Source organism: Lepus europaeus, chromosome 18 (genome assembly GCF_033115175.1).
Source record: "Lepus europaeus isolate LE1 chromosome 18, mLepTim1.pri, whole genome shotgun sequence".
Lineage (NCBI taxonomy): Eukaryota > Metazoa > Chordata > Mammalia > Lagomorpha > Leporidae > Lepus > Lepus europaeus.
The window spans coordinates 15,959,299-15,984,140 of record NC_084844.1 but is presented as its reverse complement, the minus strand read 5'-3'; the positions used below and the strand labels follow the sequence as shown (position 1 = coordinate 15,984,140).

At 59.4% G+C, this 24,842-nt stretch overlaps 1 protein-coding gene across 1 annotated transcript in view; it reads left to right on the top strand.

The window, feature by feature from the left end:
* MRC2 (mannose receptor C type 2) overlaps window positions 1-24,842 on the top strand; it is a 50,781-nt gene that overhangs the window by 15,582 nt on the left and 10,357 nt on the right. The window contains 12 exon segments of the mRNA XM_062175518.1: window positions 12,665-13,066; window positions 13,723-13,896; window positions 14,005-14,169; window positions 14,319-14,432; window positions 14,857-15,000; window positions 17,886-18,074; window positions 18,175-18,329; window positions 19,459-19,566; window positions 21,052-21,167; window positions 21,893-22,041; window positions 22,390-22,607; window positions 23,719-23,861. Of these exon segments, the coding sequence (XP_062031502.1) occupies window positions 12,665-13,066; window positions 13,723-13,896; window positions 14,005-14,169; window positions 14,319-14,432; window positions 14,857-15,000; window positions 17,886-18,074; window positions 18,175-18,329; window positions 19,459-19,566; window positions 21,052-21,167; window positions 21,893-22,041; window positions 22,390-22,607; window positions 23,719-23,861 (2,077 nt within the window).

Genomic DNA, 24,842 nt, shown 5'->3' with positions numbered 1-24,842 from the left:
CTCCCAAGTGATTACATTTCAGTCGAATTCCCTACATATTTCTTTTTGTGCGTATGGGTATTTTTTTTTCTTATTTAGAAAAGTGTCATCCATTTTCAATGTGAAAACTGGAAATTCCACAAAGGCCCCCAAACCTTGCCTTCTGAGGCCTGCAGCCTGCGGGGAGGGGCTTCTCAGGTTGCAGCCTATGCTACCCCGACCCCACCGCGCATACACACATCCCCTGCCCGCTCCGTCCACACATGCCCCCCTGCCCGCTCAGTCCGCACATGCGCCTGGACCCCCCCCCCCCCAGGCAGGTGTGGGCGCCCCGACCCTGTGGCTCACTCATCCCGCCCCAGACGCCTCCAGGTCGCCACGCGGGCCCCTTCCCGAATTCTCTTGGCTGGTGCTGGTCCGAAAGCCACATCCTGCCTTGACCCAGCCGGCCGGCGTTGTGAAAGTCTCCCCCACGGGGAAGGAAGTGGCTCTCGGCGGTTTATTTTGGCCGCGGGCTCGCAGACGGCGCCGGGGGCCACGGCCGCGGCCACGCGGAGCAGGGCCCAGGGGAGGCGCCACGCAGGGCCCCAGCGCGGAGTGGGGGGGTGGTCCGGCAGGAGAGGGCGCGGGGCGGGGCCGGGGAGGGCTCGGAGCCCCTGGCGCGGGGGCACAGGAGCAGGGGGCTAGGACCCGGCGGCCCCCGGGAAGGTCCGGGGGCGGCGGCTCGGCGGCTCCCCCTTCATCCGGCCCGAGGGGGCCTGGGAAAGGACGGGCTGCAGGGCTGCGGTGCTTTGGTGTGAGAGGACAAAAGCCAGCAGGGGAGATCGGTCGCCAGGGGGAGGCAGGCGGGGACTTGTGTTCCCAGAGAACCGCAGGGCCGTCCCCACACAGCCCGCACCACCTGGCGGGGCCGGGGGCCAGCAGAAGCGTGGGAAGGGGCAAGTGGCCCCTCTGAAAGCCTGCGGGTGCCCACTGCGCACCAGTCCTGCGTGTCCTGCTCCCCTTGCATTCCTACGTGGCAGTGACAGTCACCCCCCCACCCCCCCGCCCCGTCACTTTAGCATCTTCTGGTACACGGGACGCCACTGTCTGCACCACGCAGGTTTTAGGCAGAGAGAAGAGCGTGTCTGGAAATGCATGTGGAGGGAGCCTGCCGCTGCTGGAGCCGGAGGCACATCGGGCCAGAGGCGGCAGCACCCGAGCCCTGCACCTGACAGAGTGGGTGCCCCGGGCTGCTGGGTGGAGGGGAGCCGGTGGGCAGGGCATGGGGCCTCTACGTCCTGTGACTGCCTGGCTCTGGGTGTCAGGGGTGCTCCCTGGGGTGCAGGGACGCTGTCTATAGGTCTGTAGCAGAGGAGCGATGCAGGGTGGGGTGCTGGGTCCCTGAGGCCGGCCCCTCAGCAGGGCGGGGCAGGCAGCTTCTGCTGACTCGGGGACATTTGCAGGCCTGGCCCCGAGGCCAACCGCCTCATTGAAAACAGCTGCTGCTCTTGGCTGGCGGCCCTGTATGCGGCCCCTGGCTCTCCCTGGGATGACCCCTCGCCTCTGCCTGGGGAGGCCACCGGGCCAAGTGCTGTCAGCGGGCCCCAGACCCGGCTCCCCCGAGGCTGAGCCAGGTGGTGGCTGGGGCCCGCGTGCCGGCTTCTTGCCTCTGCTCCCCCACCCCCACCCTCGTTTTCCCAGTGTGGTACACCCTTGTGTGCTTGCCTCTGCTGGCTGTTCGCCGGCTTGTCGGCGACACGGCTCTCATTCAGCATGCCGAGCCCTGGCTAGAATTAACTTCTCATCCGCCTCCTCCAGCGGGGATGTCTTCAGCTTTGGAATGGAGGCAGCCGGCTTATGCGAGGTCAGAGCTCTGGGCCGAGTCCGGGGAAGCTGCACAGACAGCTGGGACTTCGTCCAGAGAGAAAAATGTCACCAAGCCTTTGTGCACCCCGGGACTCCCCAGCGCGGAGAGGAGGCCTCAGGGGCCCTGGACCGGGCGGGAGGAGACTCGGGGCCAGGGGCCACTCCATCTAGGGCTAATGGCTTTAAAATCCTTCAGCTGCCTGTGCACACAGGAGAGGGTGTCCCAGGTGACGCCCTGGGTGCTCAGAGGCAGGCAGGGTGCGGTGCACCGCGGAGTCCATTCTACCCAGCACCTTCTCCCCCGGCCATGGGCGCACGTGGGGTCTGGCCGCCGCACACCGTCCTCACGAACTGCTTCCTGCACTCTGCCTCCCCGGCGCCCCTGTGAATGGCACGAGGGCCTGTAGAGGCCCAGTCATCTCGCGCACTGCTGGTTTGCCCTCTGCTACCTGGTATGGGCCTTCATGGCTGTCTGTCATCAGCATGGGGTGAGGAAGCCCCAGGGAAGCAGTGAGAAGTGGAACCCAGAGGGGGCTGGGAGTCCCCTGCGCTGCTCCTCTGAGATGGCCCCGAGGCTGGACTGGCGGGCGAGGCGGCCCTGGAGCACACGTCCCCTCGGCACAGGAGAAGGGGCTGGTGTTTGACACTGTGACAAAGGCTCTGGTCCCAGATCCCAAGCTGTGTATCCATCAGGACTCTTTTGGTAGCAAGGGACAGGAGCCAAGGGAAAAAGGGCCGCGTGGGAACGTAGGAGCCCAGGATGGCAGAACTCAGGTACGCGGCAGCCCTGGGACCTGCTGCCTCTCCCGTCTCAGTGCTCAGCTCTGCCTCTCTGTCTCCTGTCAGCTCAGCGTAGGAAACACGGCCATGGCGCCCCCGTCCGCAGCTCATCCCTGTATGTAAAGAGAGCTCGCGATTCCAGGGCCGTTGGCTCTTCTACCTTTTCAGTGCGTGTCCGCCCACAAAACCGCAGGCACAGCATATATGTGGACATGTAAGAAGGAGAAAGGGGTGGGGAGTGCGCTGGGCAGTCAGAGACCGTGAGGGCAAGGACAGCTTTTCCTCATCTTCCGCATGGAGCCGGCCCCGTGCCGGGCCACACGGCGGGAGGACTGGCATCATGGCTGTGTTGCTCACGCCACCCTCGGTGCTGAGCCTCAGGTGTGGCGGTGGCGGCGCGGGGGGTGGGGGTGTTCAGCAAGCATTGGTGTTGTTTTGATTTCCTGTTTGTGTTTATGTGAACTCCAGCGGGCACATTTGGCACGGCGGTTACAAAGCTGTCACTTTGGACACTGATGTTCTGTATCAGAGTGCCTGGATGTGAGTCCTGGCTCTGCTCCCCCCTCTAGCCTCCTGCTGACCTCTGCCCTGGGAGGCTCAGGGCACTGGGACCCTGCCACTCACCTGGGACACCCAGGCCTGGCTACTGAAGGCACTTGGGAGAGTTATCTTTCTCTTTCTCTCTGTCTTTCTGTCTTTCAAATAAATAAATAACTTTACATGTTTAAGAAGGGAAAGCATTGGCCGGCGCCGTGGCTCAACAGGCTAATCCTCCGCCTTGCGGCGCCGGCACACCGGGTTCTAGTCCTGGTTGGGGCACTGGATTCTGTCCCAGTTGCCCCTCTTCCAGGCCAGCTCTCTGCTGTGGCCAGGGAGTGCAGTGGAGGATGGCCCAAGTGCTTGGGCCCTGCACCCCATGGGAGACCAGGAGAAGCACCTGGCTCCTGCCATCGGATCAGCGCGGTGCGCTGGCTGCAGTGCGCCAGCCGCGGCGGCCATTGGAGGGTGAACCAACAGCAAAGGAAGACCTTTCTCTCTGTCTCTCTCTCACTGTCCACTCTGCCTGTCAAAAAATAAAAATAAATAAATAAATAAATAAATAAAAAAGAAGGGAAAGCAAACCCGTGTGCTGATTTCCTCCCTCGAGGTCTGGAGTAGCTCCAGGCCAGGCCAGCGGCTGAGACCAGGAGCCAGGAACCCACGTGTGTGTCAGGAACACACCATCAGCAGTGCTTCCCGGAGCATACACTAGCAAGAAACAAGAAACTCTGATCCGGGGTGCACTTGCCTGAACACGAGGGCGAACGTGCACCCTCAGAGAGCACTGGTTGAATGAATGAATGAATGCGTCCTATCCGGCCAGTTCTCAGTGCACGGCTCCCTCCCTAGCTTCATTCATTTGTTCGCCCAGCAAGTGCGTGTTGAGCCACCACTTGGTGCACGGCACCGTGAGGTGTGGGGTGGTTGCCGACAACACAGGATTTCCTCTGCGGGACCCTGTGCCTCCAAGGTGGGCACCTGCACTTACACCCGTGCTCCCAGGTGGGTGGAACAAGGCTCGGGGCGGGGGTGGGGGCGCCCTCTCAGCCTGGGGGCACCGTGCCTCTGATGTTGTGCCCCCTCTGCCCCTGCATCTGTGCTAAGAACTTGAGTTCAAAACCGCAGGGCAGCTCCCAACCCACCTCCGTCCCCTTCTCGCTCCCCTCAGCCGTGCTCTTCCTTGAAAGGAGAGGCCGCCACAAAACACATCACACGCCGAAGCAAGGGAGCTTTCTTGTCAGGTGGGCACACCCACACGCCGCCTCCGTGCACTGTCCTGGGGGAACAGGTCTGACATAGCTTTGCGGAGATAAGGAAGTAGGGGCAGCACATCCCGTTGGGGGGGGGGGGGTGGAGCTGGCGCGTGTGCTTGGGCCATTTGGTCACCTGACTTCCAGTGAGCCAGGCTGGGTTTAGAAGGAAGCTTATTGTACAAAATGGCGATGGGGCCAGAGCCTGCGATGGCACCACAGATAGTCCCGTGCCATTTTACTAACATCCCCCCTTTCATTGTTTTATAAAGCAGGTCTTGTATGGGGTTACATCAGCCCAAACGTCCAGGAGGGGTGCAGGGACGGTGATCTGTCTTCTGGAGCTCCTTCCTGCTGGCATGGGCGCTGTCTGTAGTGGTGATGTCCTGGGTGGGGAGCCGAGTGGGTCCCTGCAGCAGCCTGGCTGGTCCCGTCATCACCTCCTGTAAACACTGCTAGGGAGGTGATTCGGCTTTGGGGACCTCGGATGGCGCCAGCGGGGGCCTCAGTGGACTAGGGACCTCCTCTTGTAGCTGCTGGAGTTGTTTGGAGTCGGTTGGTCGTGATCACGTCGTGGCCCAAAGCTGTTCCTGGCATCACTACCGGGGAGAGGGAGGCTGGGAAGCTGATCCCAGCCAGGACTGGGAGAAAGGCCGCTGTCTCTCCTGGGGAGAGGGGTTTGTCTGTGGAACGAGTCTGGACAATCCTACAGTAAGCGGGGGAGAGGGCCATCAATACACACGGGTCAGGAGTAGGGCCGTTGATGTAAGAGTAGAGGCTATGATTACAAAGGAATGAGGCCCGGAGTGGGCTAGACAGGGTCTAGAACAAAGGACAGGGTCATTATTGGAGGACCTAAGAAAGGTGCTCTCTAAACCACGACTAAGTTTTCCAACTGAGGCAAATAGAAACGGAGAGAAGGGGCCTGATAAGAAGCATGTGGGCTTCAAGGCCTTGCTGGTCCTGAAGCCCCGACACCCTCAAGGCTCGTGCTCAGCGGCTCCGTCGCTTTGTCGCTCTCCCACAGGCCTCTCCCGCTCCACGTCCCTGTCCCCTTCTGCTGCCATCTTCACCCCCTCCTCTGAGGCCGCCCCAGCCTCCCCCGGCACCCCCAGCCCCAGTTGGGCCCCAGGTCAGGCAGACCCGCTGTGCTGAGTGAAGGCCACATCCCGGGATGGCCAGGTGGCTGCCGGGATTTCCCGGTGGCCCTGGCCTTGCCTGGAACAAACCAGGTAGCAAGTAGCGGCTCCAGGGAGAGAAGTGGACTTGGACCCAGAACTTGGGCTGTCGGAGGGAGGCGCGGGCTCACCGCCATGCTTCCTGTGACAGCCCAGGCCGCAGGGCCACGGGGAGAGCAGATCGGCCTGAGGGGGAGCAGCCCCGGCTGCCGCAGCCTGCCTGGAATTGTTGGGTGCAGGCGCAGGTGTGCTGGCTGGAGAGGAGGGGGAGGCTCTGTGCCCCTCGGCTGATGTGGCTTCCCGGGAGGCTTGGGGCCTCCTCGTCCAGTCCCAGCCAGGAGAAGCTAGGACAAGCCCTGCGTTCTCCCTGCTCCCGTCCCAGGCCCCTTCCCTACCCACTGTTAACCCCTGCGAGATTTCTGAGGCTCACAAACCCGTGAAACTGATCTGCTTATCAGTATCTTCCGAAATTAATAAGCTGTGTGGGTTCCTGCCACAAATTCAGAGAATTCTGAATACTGGCTCAAATGGACCAGGCAGCATAGTGAGTTTTTTAAGCTTTTTTATTTAGTAAGGGAAATGTGCAGGAGAATGTGGGCTCTGTCTAAAGGAGAAAGGAAAGTCTAGAAATTAAGTTGGGGCCATACCGAGCGAAGAGCAGGCCAGGAGCCACGTGCAGTGAGCGTTTGGTTATGAGCAGCTACAAGCAGCTTAGCAGGAGGAGCAAAGCGAAGGCAGAGAGCGTGGGCGGCCCGAAGGCGCGGGGCAACAAGGGGATCCAGGGCAGAGAGGGAAAAGGGGATAAAAGGGGAGGGCCCGCCGTGTTCCAGGCCTTTTACCACTTCCAGAGGGGCGTGGTTACGTAGCCTGATGGGCGGTTGGCCATTCAGGTGTGGTCAGGTAGGGGCATGAGATGTGTGGTGAAGACATGGTCTTCCAGTTAACAAATCTAATCACCTTTGTCCTGTCTGCCTACATCACCCAGTCCTTCCTTCCGGAAGCATGGACAGGCCTGGGGCAAGGCCTGGGGCAAGTTGATGGCTTCTGGGGAGGGCGTGGTCATCTGTCTGGGCTGCTAGAACAAATACGGCAGGCAGGCCTTACAAACACAGGTTTATTTCTAAGGGATGTTCAAAGTCAAGGTGCTAGCAGATTCCCCAGCTGATGAGGGCTCGAGTCCCCCAGAGGCAGTGTCTCCACCCCCTCTTCCACGGGGCACTAATCCCAGGGAAGGAGGCTCTGCCCTGGTGACCGCCTTGCCTCCCGGAGGTCCCACCCCTAAACTTGGCGACTAGGATTTCCCCCAGAAACCTTGAGTGCATTGCAGCGGGGAGGGAGCAGGTTAGAGGAGGAGTTGCTGCGGGGGGTTGTCCTCGTGGCCCTTCAGGAAGCTGTCCAAGGGGGACCCCGAGCCTGGTGCTGCCGGGGTCGGTGTCACAGCAGCCCTCCCTCCGTGGCGCTCTGAGCGCACAGTGGTGGCGCTGGGGCACTGCGGTGGGCACTGAGCTGGCCGGCTGAGTTCCACACCTAGGCTCAGGGTGCACAGGGTTCGTTTGGTCGCATATTCACCTGCTCCTCAGCACCTGCTAAGCAGCGCAGCGTGTCAGGCAGAGTTCTCGGCACAAGGCATACAGTGATGAAGGTCGAGGTGTGGGAAGCTTGTGAACAAGAGGGGAGACCCAGACACGAAGGAAGAGCGCGTCGGTTCCCGAGTTCTGCTTGTGTCTGCCTCTGGCCGAGGGTACCTGCAGGTTAGGGACACACTGCAAAGCACGGTGGTTTGAAGGCGCTGGAAGGCAGCCAAAACCAACAGATGGCGTTCGCAGCTTTGGGGGGCGTTCATCCCCCAAGATTCCTGGGCCTGGTGTGGATGTGATGTGGGGCCTCCAAGAGGCAGGGCTGAGGGGGATGTCCCTAGACCACCGGGGTCCTGGGTACAGGCTCTCTGGCCTCATTTCTCAGAGCTCCTACAGCGCTGTGTGCCCCGAGGTGACACAGCCAAGGCGGGGCTCTCACTGGAACCTGTGCCCTGGTGTTTGGACTTCCAGCCTTCGAAACCGTGAGCTAAGTAAACCTGTGTTATTTATAAAGTGACCGCTGCCCTTACTGCGTTCCCTTATAGTAAAAATAAGCAAACTAACTAGTGTGGATGCGGGGAGAGAAAATCCTGGAGAGCGAAAGGCAAACTGAGTGAGTGGCACACTTAACCAGCTCCTCCGCCAAGCACACGGCCCGTTCAGGAGCTCACACAGAAAGTGGCCGTTTTACTGTCTGCAGAGACCAGAGTTTGGGGCCGCCCAAAAGGATACAAATCGAGAAGGAAGATTCTAGAAAGGAAGGAGCCGTTGAGATTCCGCCTACAATTCTCCTGCAATCCTCGGTGCTTGCTGGACTGTGCATGCGCAGGGCGGAGCTCTGAGCAGCCCAGCCAGACCCAGCAGCTGGGAGGCAGAGGCTTCAGCTGCTGCTGAGGGGGCAGGAAAGGACCAGGCCTGTTCAAGGAGGAACATGAGGTCAGTGTGGCTTGAGCAAGGGGGAATCACAGGAGCTGGGATGGACTGGCAGGCAGGACCAGGTCCTGCCCAGCCAGGTCCTCGCGGCAGAGAGGTTGTGTTTTAGCTGAAGCGCGATGGGTCACTGAGCAGGAAGGAGACTTACCTGGCTAATGCTATTTTGCTTTGGTTTTGAGTGAGGCTGTCGGGCCAAATATCGGAGAGCCAATTGCATTTCATGTGTGTAGCTCTCTATGCACATCTTTTTACTAGCTTTCTATTGCATTGTTAGTATTTCTTCATTATTTGCCTATGTGCTACAAGCTCTTTTTTTTTTTGACAGGCAGAGTGGATAGTGAGAGAGAGACATAGAGAAAGGTCTTCCTTTTTGCCGTTGGTTCACCCTCCAATGGCCGCTGCAGCCGGCGCATCTCACTGATCCGAAGCCAGGAACCAGGTGCTTCTCCTGGTCTCCCATGCGGGTGCAGGGCCCAAGCACTTGGGCCATCCTCCACTGCCTTCCCGGGCCACAGCAGAGAGCTGGCCTGGAAGAGGGGCAACCGGGATAGAATCCGGCGCCCCAACTGGGACTAGAACCCGGTGTGCCGGCGCCGCAAGGCAGAGGATTAGCCTGTTAAGCCACGGCGCCGGCCAACAAGCTCTTTTTATATTAGGAGGTTAACTGTTTGCTTCTAGTAAGTAGCAAATATGAGGAGTCCCTAAAAAATTCATAGAACTTTGGTATTATAAAAAAACTAAACATGGATATCAAAGTGTTTTTCCACCTGAAGGAACTTATCTTTTAATTTCATTTTTCCGAAACCTTGAAGTACTGTCATATTTTTCAATTTGAGTTTTGAAAAATGTTTTATTTATTCATCTTTATTTATTTGAAAAGCAGAGGAACAGAAAGAGAAACAGAGAGAGACAGAGACAGAGATATCTTCCATCCACTGATTCACTCCCCAGGTGCCCATCAGTGGCCAAAACAAACCAAGAGCCAGGAGCTCCATCCAGGTCTCCCATGAGGTTGTCAGGGACTTGGGCCGTCATCTGCTGTCTCTTAGACACATGAGCAGGGAGCTGGATCAGAAGCAAAGGTGGTGGGGTCGGCACTGTGATGTAGTGGGTTAAGCATCTGCCTGTGGTACCGGCATCCCACATGGGGGCTGGTTCAAGTCCTGGTTGCTCTACTTCCAGTCCAGCTCTCTGCTATGGCCTGGGAAAGCAGTAGAAGATGGCCTAAGTGCTTGGGTCCCTGCACCTGTGTAGGAGACTTAGAAGAAGCTCCTGACTCCTGGCTTCGGATCAGCGCAGCTCCAGCCATTGCGGCCATCTGGGGAGTGAACCAGCGGATGGAAGACACCACTCTGCCTCTGTCTCTGCCTCTTTGTAACTCTACCTTTCAAATAAATAAATAAATCTTTTTTTTTTTTTAAAATGAAGAAGCAAAGGTGATGATGGGATTTGATACCAGAACTCAGATACACGATGCAAGTGTCCCAAGTAGCACCTTAACCCACTGTGCCACCATGCCTGCCCTGTTCATTTGAACTTTGTTGCTTATAGCATACATCTTACCTTGAAAAGAATTCTTACGCCATTGGATTTGTTAGTGTTTTATGACCTTCAACACTCCAATATTATTAACAAATTTATTTTTCTAGAACTGATTGACATCTTTTGTTTTTTAAAAGATTCATTTATTTATTTGAGAGACAGTTACAGAGAGAGAGGTCTTCCATCCGCTCGTTCAGAGAGAGGGAGAGACAGAGACAGAGATACTCCATCTGCTTGTTCACTCCCCCAAATTGGCCAGGGCTGAGCCAGGCTGAAGCCAGGAGCCAGGAGCTTCTTCCAGTTCTCCCACGTGGGTGCAGGGGCCCAAGCACTTGGGCAATCTTCTACTGCCTTCCCAGGCCATAGCAGAGAACTGGACTGGAAGTGGAGCAGCCAGGACTTGAACCAGCCCCCTTGTGGGATGCTGGCACCACAGACAGATGCTTAACCCACTGTGCCACAGTGCTGGCTGATTAACATGTTTAAAAGATCATTCTGGCTGTCCATGAGAACAGTTGGGGGAGGGGGGCAGAAAGACAGAAAGAACTTGAGCTTGGGCTCAGGAGCCTGGGGCCGAACTTCAGCTCCATCCCTTCCCGTCTTGTGGCCTTGGGCATCAGATTGCTTCCCGCTGTTTGTCAGTTTCTTTGCCTCTCAAGTGGGGCTGATGCTGCTGCTGGGCACGCACAGCGCTCTTACCACGTGCCAGATCCTGCCCCCGACACCTTCTGTGTATTATCGATTATCTCGTTTAATCTTTATACAGCCTTTCTGAGGAAGGAACTGGCCCATGGGGACTGCAGCATCTGGCCCAAGTTGTGTGTGAAGTGGCGCAGGTGGCATTTGGCCCCAACTACTTGAGCCGTCACTGCTGCCTCCTAGGGTTCTCATTAGTAGGAAGCTGGAGTCAGAAGCAGAGCTGAGATTCGAACCCAGACACTCCTACCTGGGGTGTGGACATCCCAAGCAAAGTCTGAACTGCTGTACCAATCATCTGCCCCAAGCCTCGTTTCTTAATCTGTGAAGTGGGTGTGATTTGGGGATGGGTTGATTTCCTGTCTGCTCAGCAAGGAAATGGGCGTGAAGATCCAGGATTGAGGAAGCCAGGGGGTTCAACTGCACTGTCTGGAAACTGAAGTATGGAACAGTTATGGGAGGAGGAGTGAGTGGTTGGGAATAGGGGTGGGTGGGTGATGTTTTGGGGGAACGTTCTAGAAGGAAGAAAGTACAGAACCCGTGAAGCTGAGAGAGAAGGGTGGTTGAGACGGTATTGGCTCCAGGCTGGAGGACTGTGGCAGGACATCATGCTACCTACCGGAGGCTGAGAACAGGACCGCAGCCTGGTGGGTGACGTGGACGCCTTCACTGGTCTTTGCAAAATTTTCAGTAACGTGCAATAGATCCCCTAATTCTTGGGGGATACCTTCCAAGACCACCCCCCCCAAACCCTACACATACTTTGTTTTTCTCTCCACACACACATGCACACACACACGCACACACAAGGATGCTTCAAAACGTTCATGGACACTGGGATTAAAAAATTCAGAGGCAGGCATTGTGGCACTGCTGGTTAAGTTACTGCTTGGGATGCCTACGGCCCTTCTGGGAGTTCCTAGGATCAAGTCCTGCCTACTCTTCCAATCCAGCTTCCTGCTAATGTGCTTGGGAGGCAGCAAATAATGGCCCTAGGACTTGGGTTCCTGCCACGCACATGGGAGACCTGGACGGGGTTTCTGGCTCCCGGCTTCAGGTCCATTCCTGGCTGTTGCTGCCATCTGGGGAGCAAACCAGGGAGTAGATCTGTCTCTCTTTCCCTCCCTCTCTTCCACTTCGCCTTTCAAATGAAAAAGTTTATTTTGATGCAAAAAAAAAAAAATTTCAATCCATATATAGTTTTATTGTAAAGCACATTTTCAGTGAGTTGTTTTTTTAGATTGGTCCTTGTAGGAAGTTGAACATTAAGTGCCATGGATTTTATCTGTTAACAGGTTGGGATGAGAAGCAGTCATATCTTTTAGTTGTGTGTGTGTGTTTAAGATTTACTTATTTGAAGGAAGAGTGACAGACACACATGGTGGTAGAGATCAGGCACTTGGACCACCATCTGCTGCTTCCCAGGCACATTGGCAGGAAGTTGGATTGGAAGCAGAACAGTCAGGACTCCAACTGGCATGCAGGCATCCCAAGTGGTGGCTTAACCTGCTGCACCACAATGCCCACCTCTCCATGAGCTTCTTAAAATATTTTACTTATTTTCACTTGAGAGAGAGAGAGAGCGCTTCCCTCCACTCGTTCACTCACCAAATGCCCACAACAGCCAAGGCTGGGCCAAGCTGAAACCAGGAACCCAGAATCCTGGTTAATCCCAGTCTCCCGTGTGAGTGGCAGGAACCCAGCTACTTGGGTCATCCTCTGCTGCTTCCCGGGGTGCTCGTTAGCAGGAAGCTGGGACGGGAGTGGAGCCAAGACTTGAACCCGGGCTCTCGGGTAGGGAGCGGGGTGCCAAGCAGTGTCTTCACCATCCATGAACTTTGTGAGGACGTCTCATGGACTTACAAAGCTCAGCTTACACGTTATGCACAGAGATGTGCACTCATGGCAAAACAGAACCATCTTAACCATCAAGAACTGGGACAGGAATTATGTAAAAGTGACGGATGGATTATTTCTGGAATTTTCCATCCAACATTTTGAGAGATTGACCTGGGGTAACCACAACCGCAAATACGAGAGGACTGTTGGGTGCGGTCCTCAGCGCGCCCTGTGGACTTGGTTTTGCCCTTGGGAATGGGACAGAGGACTGAGTCCTCCCCGTCCTGCCTCCCGGAGACCTGGGCTTGGACAGAGGTTGGCCATGGGCTCCTCTGCCCTCACACCCACCTCAAGGAGTCCATGGTGAGGATGGCGTGATACAGCACGGGAAGGCTCACAAGCCGGCACCCGGCGCATGGTCAGGGTCTGGAGGCCCCCATAGTGATGGAGGGCCAGCCAGGAGAGGCCCTGTGGTGACTTCCTGTCCCGCCTTCCCTTCCAGACCCCGATGTCTTCCTCATCTTCAGCCACGGCCTGCAGGGCTGCCTGGAAGCCCTGGGCGGGCAGGTCCGCGTCACCCCAGCCTGCAATGCCAGTCTGCCTGCCCAGCGCTGGAAGTGGGTCTCCCGAAACCGGCTCTTCAACCTGGGGACCACGCAGTGCCTGGGTACCGGCTGGCCGGGCACCAATACCACAGCCTCCCTGGGCATGTACGAGTGTGACCGGGAGGCGCTGAATCTTCGCTGGCACTGTCGCACGCTGGGCGACCAGCTGTCCTTGCTCCTGGGGGGCCGTGCCGGCAACGTGTCCAAGCCCGGCACCCTTGAGCGTGGCGACCAGACGCGCAGTGGCCAGTGGCACATCTATGGCAGCGATGAGGATCTGTGCGCCCGGCCCTACTATGGTGAGCCACTGCTTGCGGGCGAGGGGCGGGGCCCCTGGTGTCCAGGGCACTGGAACCCTGGAGGGCCGGATTGCAGGGTGACCTTTAACCTCTGTGGACTCTTGGCAGTCCCCTCTTCACTGCAATAGGAAGCATTTTTGAATAATTAGGAAAATCAAAACATTTAATTTATTGTTTTAAAAAACTGCAAAATTAATACATGTGTGGAGAGACTTCAAATAGTATAGAAATGCATAATGCAACGTTAAACGAACAGTCCTCCCCCCTCAACTCTCCAGGGAGGCTCCATGGTCCCCTTTTTACTGGAGCCCCCAGTGAGGGGCAGCACCATCCCTGGGTGGTTTCTCTGAGATGGAGCTGGGGGGGTGGGGTGGGGGAGCAGGGCGTGACGCACTGGGATTCATGGAGCTCAACCTCCTCTCTCAGCCGGACTTTGGGCAGGCACTGGGGGCCCCTTCCCAGCCCTGTGGGATGTGCTGGGGACCTGTGCCAGGCTCCTGGGCTGACCTCACAGGGGAGGGAGCCTCAAAGCCATTCTCAGCTGACCCCTGCCCACCCCAACTCTCCCTGCTAGAGGGGTTCCCCCCCCCCACTGTGGCTGAGGGGTGGGCAGTGCCTGGGGTCCCAAGTACCAGGGCCTGGCCCCTCCCCTGCAGAGGTCTACACCATCCAGGGGAACTCCCACGGGAAGCCGTGCACCATCCCCTTCAAGTACGACAGCCAGTGGTTCCATGGCTGCACCAGCACGGGCCGTGAGGACGGGCACCTGTGGTGCGCCACCACCCAGGACTATGGCAAGGACGAGCGCTGGGGCTTCTGCCCCATCAAGAGTGAGCACCGGTCGGAGCGGGGCTGGGGCAGGGCCGGGGACCTCCTGGCGGGTGGGCCCTGAGGGAGCAAGCTGGCCGAGGACAAGTGTCCCGCTGCCCTGGTGACAGGTAACGACTGCGAGACCTTCTGGGACAAGGACCAGCTGACCGACAGCTGCTACCAGTTTAACTTCCAGTCCACGCTGTCATGGCGGGAGGCCTGGGCCAGTTGCGAGCAGCAGGGGGCGGACCTGCTGAGCATCACAGAGATCCACGAGCAGACCTACATCAATGGTGAGATGGGCAGCTGCCCGGGTCGGGCCGGGTGGCCGTCAGGAGCCTGAGGCCCGTACCCGCCTGGGGTTAAGGATGCTGGAATGGGAGTGGGGCGCTGGAGGCTAAGGCTGGGGCCTCTCCCTTCTCCTCCCCGCTCCTGCTCCCAGGGCTCCTCACCGGGTACAGCTCCACGCTGTGGATTGGCCTGAACGACTTGGACACCAGTGGCGGCTGGCAGTGGTCAGACAACTCACCTCTCAAGTACCTCAACTGGGAGAGCGGTGAGGCGCTGTCTGGGGCACAGGGTGGCCTGGGGGACCCCCAAGCACTCAGGCTACTGCAGGAGAGTAGGTGGGAGGCACGGATCTTCACCCCAGCTGGCCTGGGCGCCCGGCCCCGGAAGTGCCTTGCTGTGAACTGGGAACTCACGGAGGGGCTCGGACCCGGGACCCAGGGCTCAGGGTCTGCGCTGGATCTTGGCCTCCGCTCTCTCCTTTGAGCAGTGCCAGCAGACCTAGAGGCGGAGCCGGGAAGGCCAGGGCCACTACTGGAGGAGGGTCAGGGCCCTGCAGGCCCAGGCCAGGAGGCAGTGAGGACCCCGCGGTGGAGGCCGAGGGAGGCAGGGCTTCCGTGGGAGCAGAGGGCGCCCAGGGGGTCTGCGGAGGCTCCGGGGGCCACGGTGAGCGCTTCTCTGCCCGCCCCCAGATCAGCCCGACAACCCCAGTGAGGAGAACTGTGGCGTGATCCGCACCGAGTCCTCGGGCGGCTGGCAGAACCGCGACTGCAGCATCGCGCTGCCCTACGTGTGCAAGAAGAAGCCAAACGCCACGGCTGAGCCCAGCCTGCCAGGTGAGGCCCCCGCTGGGGGTGCTAGGCCTAGGTGCAGGGGGAGCCTCTCCAGGGCCACTGCTACCTGCCCCGCCCAAAGTGACTGAGCCTCTGTTCATTGTTCAGACTGGAGCATGCCCTGCCGAGGCGACAGCTCAACACACAGCCAGGGTGGCCGGAGTTCCGGGTCAGAGCGCCTGGGGAGGAGACTGCCCACACTTGAGAGTGCCAGGGAGGGTTTCTGGAAGTGGCATTTGACTCACTTTGTATTGGGTATTGAAGTGATTTACAGCATACAGGAGGATGTGTGTGGCTTAAATGGAACTGCTACACTACCTTTTTTAATTGTTTAAGTTATTCTATTTATGCCAAACAACTATTTTTTTTTAAGATTTATTTATTTATTTGAAAGGCAGAGTTACAAAGAGGCAGAGGCCGAGAGAGAGAGAGAGAGAGAGAGGTCTTCCATCTGCTGGTTCACTCCCCAGATGGCCGCAACAGCTGGAGCTGTACCGATCCAAAACCAGGAGCTTCTCCCGGGTCTCCCATGTGGGTGCAGGGGCCCAAGGACTTGGGCCATCTTCCACTGCTTTCCCAGGCCATAGCAGAGAGCTGGATCGGAAGTGGAGCAGCCAGGACCTGAACTGGTACCCACATGGGATGCTGGCACTGCAGGTGGCAGCTTTACCCTCTCTGCCACAGTGCCAGCCCCACTGCTACCCTATTTTATATACAGGGCTTGAGCATCCACAGAGGTTGGTATCCAAAGGAGCTCCTGCAGCGGATCCCCCTGGGACACTGAGTCCCGGCTGTGTTACACTTACAGTGTGGTCCCCAGACCAGCAGCACAGCGTCCCCAGGGAGCACCATGGCGGTGGAGATGCCCTCGTCCCACACCAGAGAGCCTGGGTTCCATTCCCAGCTCTGGCTGCTGGCTCCAGCCTCCTGCCAGGGCAGATAACCACTGGCTGAGTCCGGGGGGGGGAGGGGGGGGCAGTGGTTGTGTCCCAAGTCACTGGGTTCCTGCTGCCCTTGTGGGAGACCTGGATTGAGATCCCAGCTCCGGGCTTGGACCCGGACTCAGCCGTGACCACTGAGACCATCAGAGGGGTGATCTAGTGGGCAGGAGCGTGCCCTCTCGCACTGTCTCTCTGCCTTTGAACTAATAGTAATATGAGACATTCAGGCTGCCAGGCCCCGCCCCAGATGGATTGAGTCAGAGCTTGCATTTTAAAAGATTCCCGGCACAGTTTGAGAGGCCCTGGCTTATGGCCACGGTAGTGAGAAGAGTTCAGAAAGGCAGGTTACAGCCAGTCCCTGGAGGGTCTTGGCTGCTGGACCAAGTGTGAGCGGGGCCAGGTAGGCTGTGGGGAGGGGGCCTCTGCAGGTTCTGATGCCAGGGAGGAAAGTCTGGGGCCAGCGACATGGCCTGCCCTGGTGTGTGACCTTGGGCAAAAGGCTTGGGCCCGGGGTGCCGCCTGGCAAACAGAACAAACCCCCTCCCCCACCTGTGTGGGCTGCCTGTAAGCACATCCCTTGGGGTGGCCAGTGGCCAGTGGTTAGCGTGGGCCGGAGGGGCTACCACAGTATCCAGGTAGCCGTGGGGGTGAGAAAGAGGGATTTTCACAAGGAAATATGACAAATCCAGGAGACTCCACAAGCCCACAGCCAGTACCAGCAACACTTCGGCTCCCGATGACTAAAACCTTGCGGGAGGCCGATGGATGTGAGGGCCTGAGGCCGCTGCTCCTTGCCCACCCCCTGCCCCGCAGTCCTGGGGCCTCTGCGGCCGCCATCCAGGGCCTCCACCTGCAGCGAGAGGGCGTCCGGGGCAGGCAGCAACGCCAGGTCTTCCGGGTGCGGCCCCGGGCGGGCGGACTGCGGGCCTCGCAGGCTCCCTGCCCCTCCCACCACGGCCCGCATCCCTGCGTGGGCCATGGAGCAGGGCGGGGTCTGCCTGCTGGGGCCCATCACGGAGGGAGGGCCAGTCCTGTCCACAGCAGGCGCCGCTGGGGCTGTCGGGGCCGCAAGCCTCCGCATCTCCCTGCGCCTCTACAGTTTGAATCTGTTGGGTCCCGGGCGGCAGCCTCGGGTCTTAGCGCATTGGCCAACAAGCGGGGACTGGCAGCTCCCGAGCCTAGGAGCGAGGCCACTTGGGCTCTCCGCCCACCCGCCCGCCCGCCTTGCCTGGTCTCCGGGAGAGGCGGCGGCCGGCATGGAGCGGATCCCAGATCCCAGCATGGGGCGATGCTGTGAGCGGGCTCACGCTTGCCCGCCCGGCCCCGCAGCGTCCTGCCCAGCCTGACGCGGTGGGTGGTTTCGCAGAGTCTTGTTTTCTCTTGCCAAGACCCGAGCGAGGGCTTGCTCATCTCAGCTGCCCTCGAACCCCGACCTGAAATGCAAGAAGGGAGGGCCTGGCGCAGGTCGGCTTGGCCCTGGGCTGCAGGGAGAGCAACTTGGGGTGGGGGCAGGAGCTAGAGGAGGAATCCCAGGCAGCGGGTGCAGGCCATCTGCAGGGTCTCTGGGTTCCCCATGACTCCTGTAGCCCACCCACCACAACCTCTGATTCCCGGGGGCCTCCCCTGGGCCCTGTTTCCCCACTCCCCTCACCCAGGATTGTGCAGGCCAGGACAGAGCAAGCACTCTGAGAGAATAATGGTGGCTGGGAGCGGAATCTGAATCTCAGCTGGAAACCCTGTGGCAGAGGAGACCCCGGAGCAGGCTGGGCCCAGCTCCCGGCCCGGGCCCGCCTGTTCTGAGCGTCCCAGGCAGACTGGTCCTGGGTCCGGGGTCCTGGGAGGAAGCAGCGTCTGGTGGGCGGGCAGATGCGGGGCAGGCATGGGAGCCCCACCTGCGTGGACAGTGGGTGGGCGGAGTCTCTGAGCAGCCTCCCTGGGTCTCCGCAGAGAGGTGGGCCAACGTGAAGGTGGAGTGCGAGCCCAGCTGGCAGCCCTTCCAGGGCCACTGCTATCGCCTGCAGGCCGAGAAGCGCAGCTGGCAGGAGTCCAAGAAGGCGTGCCTGCGGAGCGGGGGCGACCTGCTGAGCATCCACAGCATGGCCGAGCTGGAGTTCATCACCAAGCAGATCAAGCAAGGCAAGGCACTGCCCATCCCCACCTCCCCGGCGCCCTGGCCCTCCCGCCCCGCCCTTCCTCCTCACCGTCTTGTCTCCCCTCCCCTCCTGCTGCACCCCAGAGGTGGAGGAGCTGTGGATCGGCCTCAATGACCTGAAGCTGCAGATGAATTTTGAGTGGTCGGACGGGAGCCTTGTGAGCTTCACCCACTGGCACCCTTTCGAGCCCAACAACTTCCGCGACAGTCTGGAGGACTGTGTCACCATCTGGGGGCCGGTGAGAAGCCCCTCTCCCTGTCATCCTGCAGTCTGTTGCCTGTAATCCCCCCCCCACCCCCCTGCATTGTCCTCTCAGCAGTACCCCGCCCCCCACGCACCAACCCTTCCCTTCCACAAGGGGGGATGCCAGGATTGGAATCCCATCAGCCCCCCCCCCCCCCAGCTGAGTCACCTTGGCAGTTCCTAGATGAGGGTGGGAGGATTAAAGGATTAAAGGAGTTAATGCCCAGGCCTCCTGCCTGGCCCGCCCTTGGCCTCTCGCCAGCTGCCCTTCCCGGCCAGCAGGTGGCACCCGAGCCCATATCATGGGAGATGCTCCCCCAGCATCTTCCAGCTCCCGCCCTGGGACCCTACCAGTCTAGGCTCCAGTCTTAACAAATTATGTGGTTGTGACTGTGTGCTATGGTGTCCGTGTAGACTCAGGGTGGGCAGGTGAAGGATTGGATGCAGGTTTCAAGCAGAAATAAGAGGCCCTATAGAAAGAGACAAAGCTATAGGACCAGACCGCCCATCCCTGCTGTCAGATGCTGCAAACCTGCCAGGGGCTGGAGGGGCAGAGCCGTTTGCCTTAGGGGATGCTATTTAAAATGTTAAGCCAATTATATACTGAGTGTCTGCTACATGGAAGACTTTCCCCTGGGTGCTGGGATACACACAGGCTTCTGCCCTTGAGATGGAGCTTAAGGACAAACATGCTGCCGCCTGGGCGAGGCTGTTAGTAGGGGCCTCTTCAGCTGAGATTCGGGGCTGGGCACCCCAGCCTCTGCCCACCCTGGCTCCACAGGTGCCCGTTGGATCCCGTGGGAATCCCACTCACCTATCTTACCATCAGCTGCTATAACAATTTTAGCCAGTTTGGTTTTGATGTTTATAAAATGCTTTATAAATAACAAAAAAATAAAATTATATAAATGATTTAAAAAATATATAAATATATAAAGATACATATATACATACATATGTATATGTATATATATGTACATATATATCTAAGTAGTTTAAAGGAACTTATTTTCCCATTAGACAGTGCCTGGTGGGCTGTCAGGGACAGAGAAGCAGACTCAGAGGCGGGTTTGGGCGATTGCGAGGGAGGGAGGCAGAGATGCTCCCTGGCCTTGTGTCCCTAGGAAGGCCGCTGGAATGACAGTCCCTGTAACCAGTCCTTGCCATCCATCTGTAAGAAGGCAGGCCAGCTGAGCCAGGGTGCTGCCGATGAGGACCACGGCTGCCGCCAGGTGAGGCCTCTGGAGCCGCCTGGGTGGGCCGGCCAGAGGGCTGGGGGTGGGGGATGGGTGTGGATGAAATCCTGCAGCCTGCCCTCCCCTGCTGTGCTGGGCTCTGGGGTGCAGCCCTCACACCCAGAGGCCCCCCCCCCGGGGGGGGGGGAGCCACTTCCCAGAGGCAGCAGAGACAAGGAGGTGGGGGTGGCCCGGAGCTGCAGAGCAGAGGCTGCTGTGGGAGGTGCGGCTCCGGCCCCCAGCCCTGTCTGCCCCTCTCTTGGCTGGCTCACGGGTCTGCAGGCTGGGGTCTGGCACGCGGTGCCTGAGAGTCTCGGCAGGCTGGGCCGTGCCCTGGTGCTCCTGGCCCCACTGGGCTTCCAGATGCAGGGGGCAGGGCTGCAGGAATGAAAGGTGGTTGAAGGCCGGCGCCGCGGCTCAACAGGCTAATCCTCTGCCTTGCGGCGCCGGCACACCGGGTTCTAGTCCCGGTCGGGGCACCGATCCTGTCCCGGTTGCCCCTCTTCCAGGCCAGCTCTCTGCTGTGGTCAGGGAGTGCAGTGGAGGATGGCCCAAGTACTTGGGCCCTGCACCCCATGGGAGACCAGGAGAAGCACCTGGCTCCTGCCATCGCATCAGCGCGGTGCGCCGGCCGCAGCGCGCCAACCGCGGCGGCCATTGGAGGGTGAACCAACGGCAAAAGGAAGACCTTTCTCTCTGTCTCTCTCTCACTGTCCACTCTGCCTGTCAAAAAAAAAAAAAAAAAAAAAAAAAAAAACTTAAAAAAAAAAACTTAAAAAAAAAAAAAAAAGAAAGGTGGTTGAATGAGTGGGCAGTGAGGGTATGAATGAGGGTGAGTGGGTGGTGGCCCTTTTCCTGTGCGTACCAGGCTGCTCCCCCCAGCCCCAGCCCCCAGCCCTGTGAGTGTGTGGCTGTTCATAAAAGGACACGTTGTGGCCTCGTGGCTCCTATGCTGCCGCATGGAAGCTCCTGGTCACACCTTACCACAGCCCAGGCTTGGGGGAGGGGCTGTCAGAGGCTGGGGGTCAGCAGGGTCACGCACGCCCCATCCCTGGAACTCTGTCCTGGCTTGTGGGAGGTGGAGGAGGGGCGTGGGTCCCGCTTTTCCACAGCCCTGAGGACCACCCCAACCCCTCTGCCCTCTGGCATCTCACCCCAGCTCTCTGGCTTGTGGGAGGTGGAGGAGGGGCGTGGGTCCCGCTTTTCCACAGCCCTGAGGACCACCCCAACCCCTCTGCCCTCTGGCATCTCACCCCAGCTCTTCAGCTCTGGGTTCCATCTGACCGGGACTGGCAGGCTTGCTTAGTGGGCGCAGGAGCCACCCTGTGAGCCACCCCCACACCCCAGTGTGACCGCTGTGGTGGAGAGGGGGAGTGACAGGGACTACAGCCCTCTGTCCTGCCCAATGCCCCAGGACTCAGGAGCGCGGGCCGGAGTGGTCCTCCTCACTGATGCTGTTGTTCTGCCCACTCTCCGAGCCAGGGTTGGACATGGCACAGCCCCTCCTGCTACTGGCTGGGAGAGGACCAAGTGACCTACAGCGAGGCCCGGCGCCTGTGCACCGACCACGGCTCCCAGCTGGTCACCATCACCAACAGGTAACTGCCCTGAGCGCCCCTGCCCAGGGGCTGGGGTCCTCCGAGCCTCAACAGGCTCCAGGACTATTATTATTATTATATTGTTTATTTGAGAGGTAGAGTTACAGACAGAGAGGGAGAAACAGCATCTTCTGTTTCACTCCCCAAATGTCCGCAAGGGCTGGAGCTGCACCAATCTGAAGCCAGGAGCCAGGAGCTTCTTCCTGGTCTCCCACGCGGGTGCAGGGGCCCAAGGACTTGGGCCATCTTCTACTGCTTTCCCAGGCCATAGCAGAGAGCTGGATTGGAAGAGGAACAGCGGGACTTGAACCGGTGCCCATATGGGATGCGGGCACTGTAGGCAAAGGCTTAGCCCACTACCCCACAGCGCCAGCCCCTCGAGGGCTTTTAAAAGATCTTGTTACCAAATGACTCTCATTTCTGTAGTGCCCCAGTGTGGGGAGGGGCCAGGGCAGGTATAGTGCAGGCTGTGGGAAAGACAAGCCTTGGCTGGGTCAGATTTTCTCTTGACTCTTCCCAGCAAGGCTGCAGTATGGACAGTAGATGAGGGAGCTGGGTTGCTCCGTGAGTCAGCAGCAGGGCCCCTGGGGATCCCCACTTTCCTGAGTGAGTTACTGCCTGCGCGCAGCGCCCCAGCTCTCTGGGCATGGCATTCCGTGTGTGGCCAGGGCGCACTGGGGTGAGGAAGTGCTCCTGGCCCTGACCAGCCGTCTCCTGTCTCGAAGGTTCGAGCAGGCCTTCGTCAGCAGCCTCATCTACAACTGGGAGGGCGAGTACTTCTGGACAGCCCTGCAGGACCTCAACGGCACCGGCTCCTTCTGCTGGCTCAGCGGGGACGAGGTCATGTACACCCACTGGAACCGCGACCAGCCCGGTAAGCCCCTCCCATGGCCCGCAGATGCCCCCCGCCTCCGCTGGCCTTGGTGCAGCTGGGTGGCCACGGCGGCTCCCCTGTCCACTGCCCGTGTGCACAGCAAGGCCCAGTGCCTGGGAGCTGCTGTTTACCAGCTGAGCGGCCTCTGCAGGTGCGGACAACAGAGAGTAACCTGCCTGAGATCCCACAGTGTGTAAACACAGAGCTGGGGCTGTGCCTCCGATTCCTTCCTGCCCCGTGGGCTGGACCCCACGAAGGGCATGCTGCGGAGACGGGGAGCTGGTTCCTGTCAGAGCTGCAGGGATGCGAGCCCCCCTCGGCCTGAGGGTGCCCCTCTGTCTCCTTCAGGCTTCAGCCGTGGGGGCTGCGTGGCCCTGGCCACAGGCAGCGCCATGGGACTGTGGGAGGTGAAGAACTGCACCTCGTTCCGCGCTCGCTACATCTGCCGGCAGAGCCTGGGCACACCAGTGACGCCAGAGCTGCCGGGGCCAGACCCCACGCCCAGCCTCACCGCTTCCTGTCCCCAGACCTGGGCCTCGGACCCCAAACTCCGGCATTGCTATAAGGTAGGGCAGCCTGCTGGCATGGGAGGGAGCCTGGGGCAGACAAGGACAGGCTGCTGGGGACCCCAGGGGACAGCCACCATCCAGACAGCACCCAGACTGCACACAGGGCTGGGTTCTGGTGGGATCGGAGGCCCGGCACATAGTAGCTGCTCTACAGACATCTCAGGAATTCAAGGAAACAGAGATCTCTGGTTCCAGAGGTTCCCAGATGTTGGCACCAGCCTGACTCTTCTGTTTGTTTGTTTTTAAGATTGATTTATGTGTTTGAAAGGCAGAGTGAGAGAGCAGGAGAAAGGACAACAGGAGAGAAAGCCATCAGCCACACCGACTGGTTCACTCCCCCAAATGCCTGCCAGAGCTTGGTCTGGGCCAGGCTGAAGCCGGGAGCCCAGAAATGCTTCCAGGTCTCCCACATGGGTGGCAGGAACCCAAGGACTTGGGCCATCATTTGCTGCCCCCCGGGCACTGAAGCAGGGAGCTGGATTGGAAGCATAGGGTAGCTGGGACTGGAATTGGGCCCTCCCACACGGGATGAGAATGTTTCAAGCTGTGGCTTAACCGGCTGCACCACAGTGCCTGTCCCGGCCTGGCTGTTCGTCAGGCTCAGCCTGGGGCCACTGATGTTGATGTCCCATATCAAAATGCTTTTTGAGTCCCAGCTGTTCCACTTCCAACCCAGCTCTCTGCTAATGCACCTGGGAAGGCAGCAGAAGATGACCCAAATACTTGGGCCCTGGAGTTTCTGGTTCCTGGCTTTGGCCTGGCCCAGCTCTGGCTGTTGTCGTCATTTGGGAAATGAAGAAATTAACTAATTAATCGTTAAAAAAATCAGTAAGCATTTAAAAAATGCATAGCTAAAATAAACTATTTTAAACCAGTACTGGGGAGACTTGATTCCTGCGAGGTTTGGGAGTTCCCAAGGGAGTCCAGGGCCATTATTACGTGTAGAGGTAGAAGCTCAGTGGCGGGGGAGGGGGGGAGGGTTGCCTACTGCTGCGGCTCGGCTGGGGTTACAGCCAGGTCTCCCCGTCACTGTCATGGGGAGCGCAGCAGGGGCCCTGGGGAGGTGGCCAGAGGGGACAGCCTAGACAGCTGGACTGTGCTGCTGCAGGTGTTCAGCTCAGAGCGGCTGCAGGACAAGAAGAGCTGGATCCAGGCCCAGAGGGCCTGCCAGGAGTTGGGAGCCCAGCTGCTAAGCCTGGCCAGCTATGAGGAGGAGCACTTTGTGGCCAACATGCTTAACAAGATCTTCGGGTACTGAGCCTGGGATGGGGCTGTCTGCACATGTGTGAGAGCACGCGTGGGGCGGCCGGTGGGCGCTTGGTTCTGCTGAGCACGGGGCAGGGGGCGGGCAGAGTGAAGGTGACTTCAGAGAGGCCTGTCTGAGGGCTTGGGGTGGCCTGGTGCCAGGATAATCCTGTCCCCTTCTGTAACCACGGTGGCCCGGAGTCTGGGGAGAACACGCTGGAATGATGTGCTCAGGTGCAGGAGACCGTGTGGCTCACCAGCACGCCCCCCCGCCACAGCGAGACCCCGAGTGGCTCACCAGCATGCCCCCCCACCCCCACAGCGAGACCGTGTGGCTCACCAGCACGCCCCACCACACCCACACCCACCCCCACAGCGAGACCGTGTGGCTCACCAGCACCACCCCCCACCCCCACAGCGAGACCGTGTGGCTCACCAGCACGCCCCCCCCGCCACAGCGAGACCCCGAGTGGCTCACCAGCATGCCCCCCCACCCCCACAGCGAGACCGTGTGGCTCACCAGCACGCCCACCACACCCACACCCACCCCCACAGCGAGACCGTGTGGCTCACCAGCACCACCCCCCACCCCCACAGCGAGACCGTGTGGCTCACCAGCACCACCCCCCACCCCCACAGCGAGACCGTGTGGCTCACCAGCACCACCCCCCACCCCCACAGCGAGACCGTGTGGCTCACCAGCACCACCCCCCACCCCCACAGCGAGACCGTGTGGCTCACCAGCACCACCCCCCACCCCCACAGCGAGACCGTGTGGCTCACCAGCACCACCCCCCACCCCCACAGCGAGACCGTGTGGCTCACCAGCAGCCCCCCCCCCCCAGCCCTTTAGAGAAGTGACTGCCTCCTCCTCCACTGGAGACCTTCCACTGGCTGCTCCAAGACCACCCTGGGTCTCCCTCACCCATAAACCCCCGCTCCTGAGCAGCAGAGGAAAAAGGCTGCAACTGCCTTTGCCCACGCCAT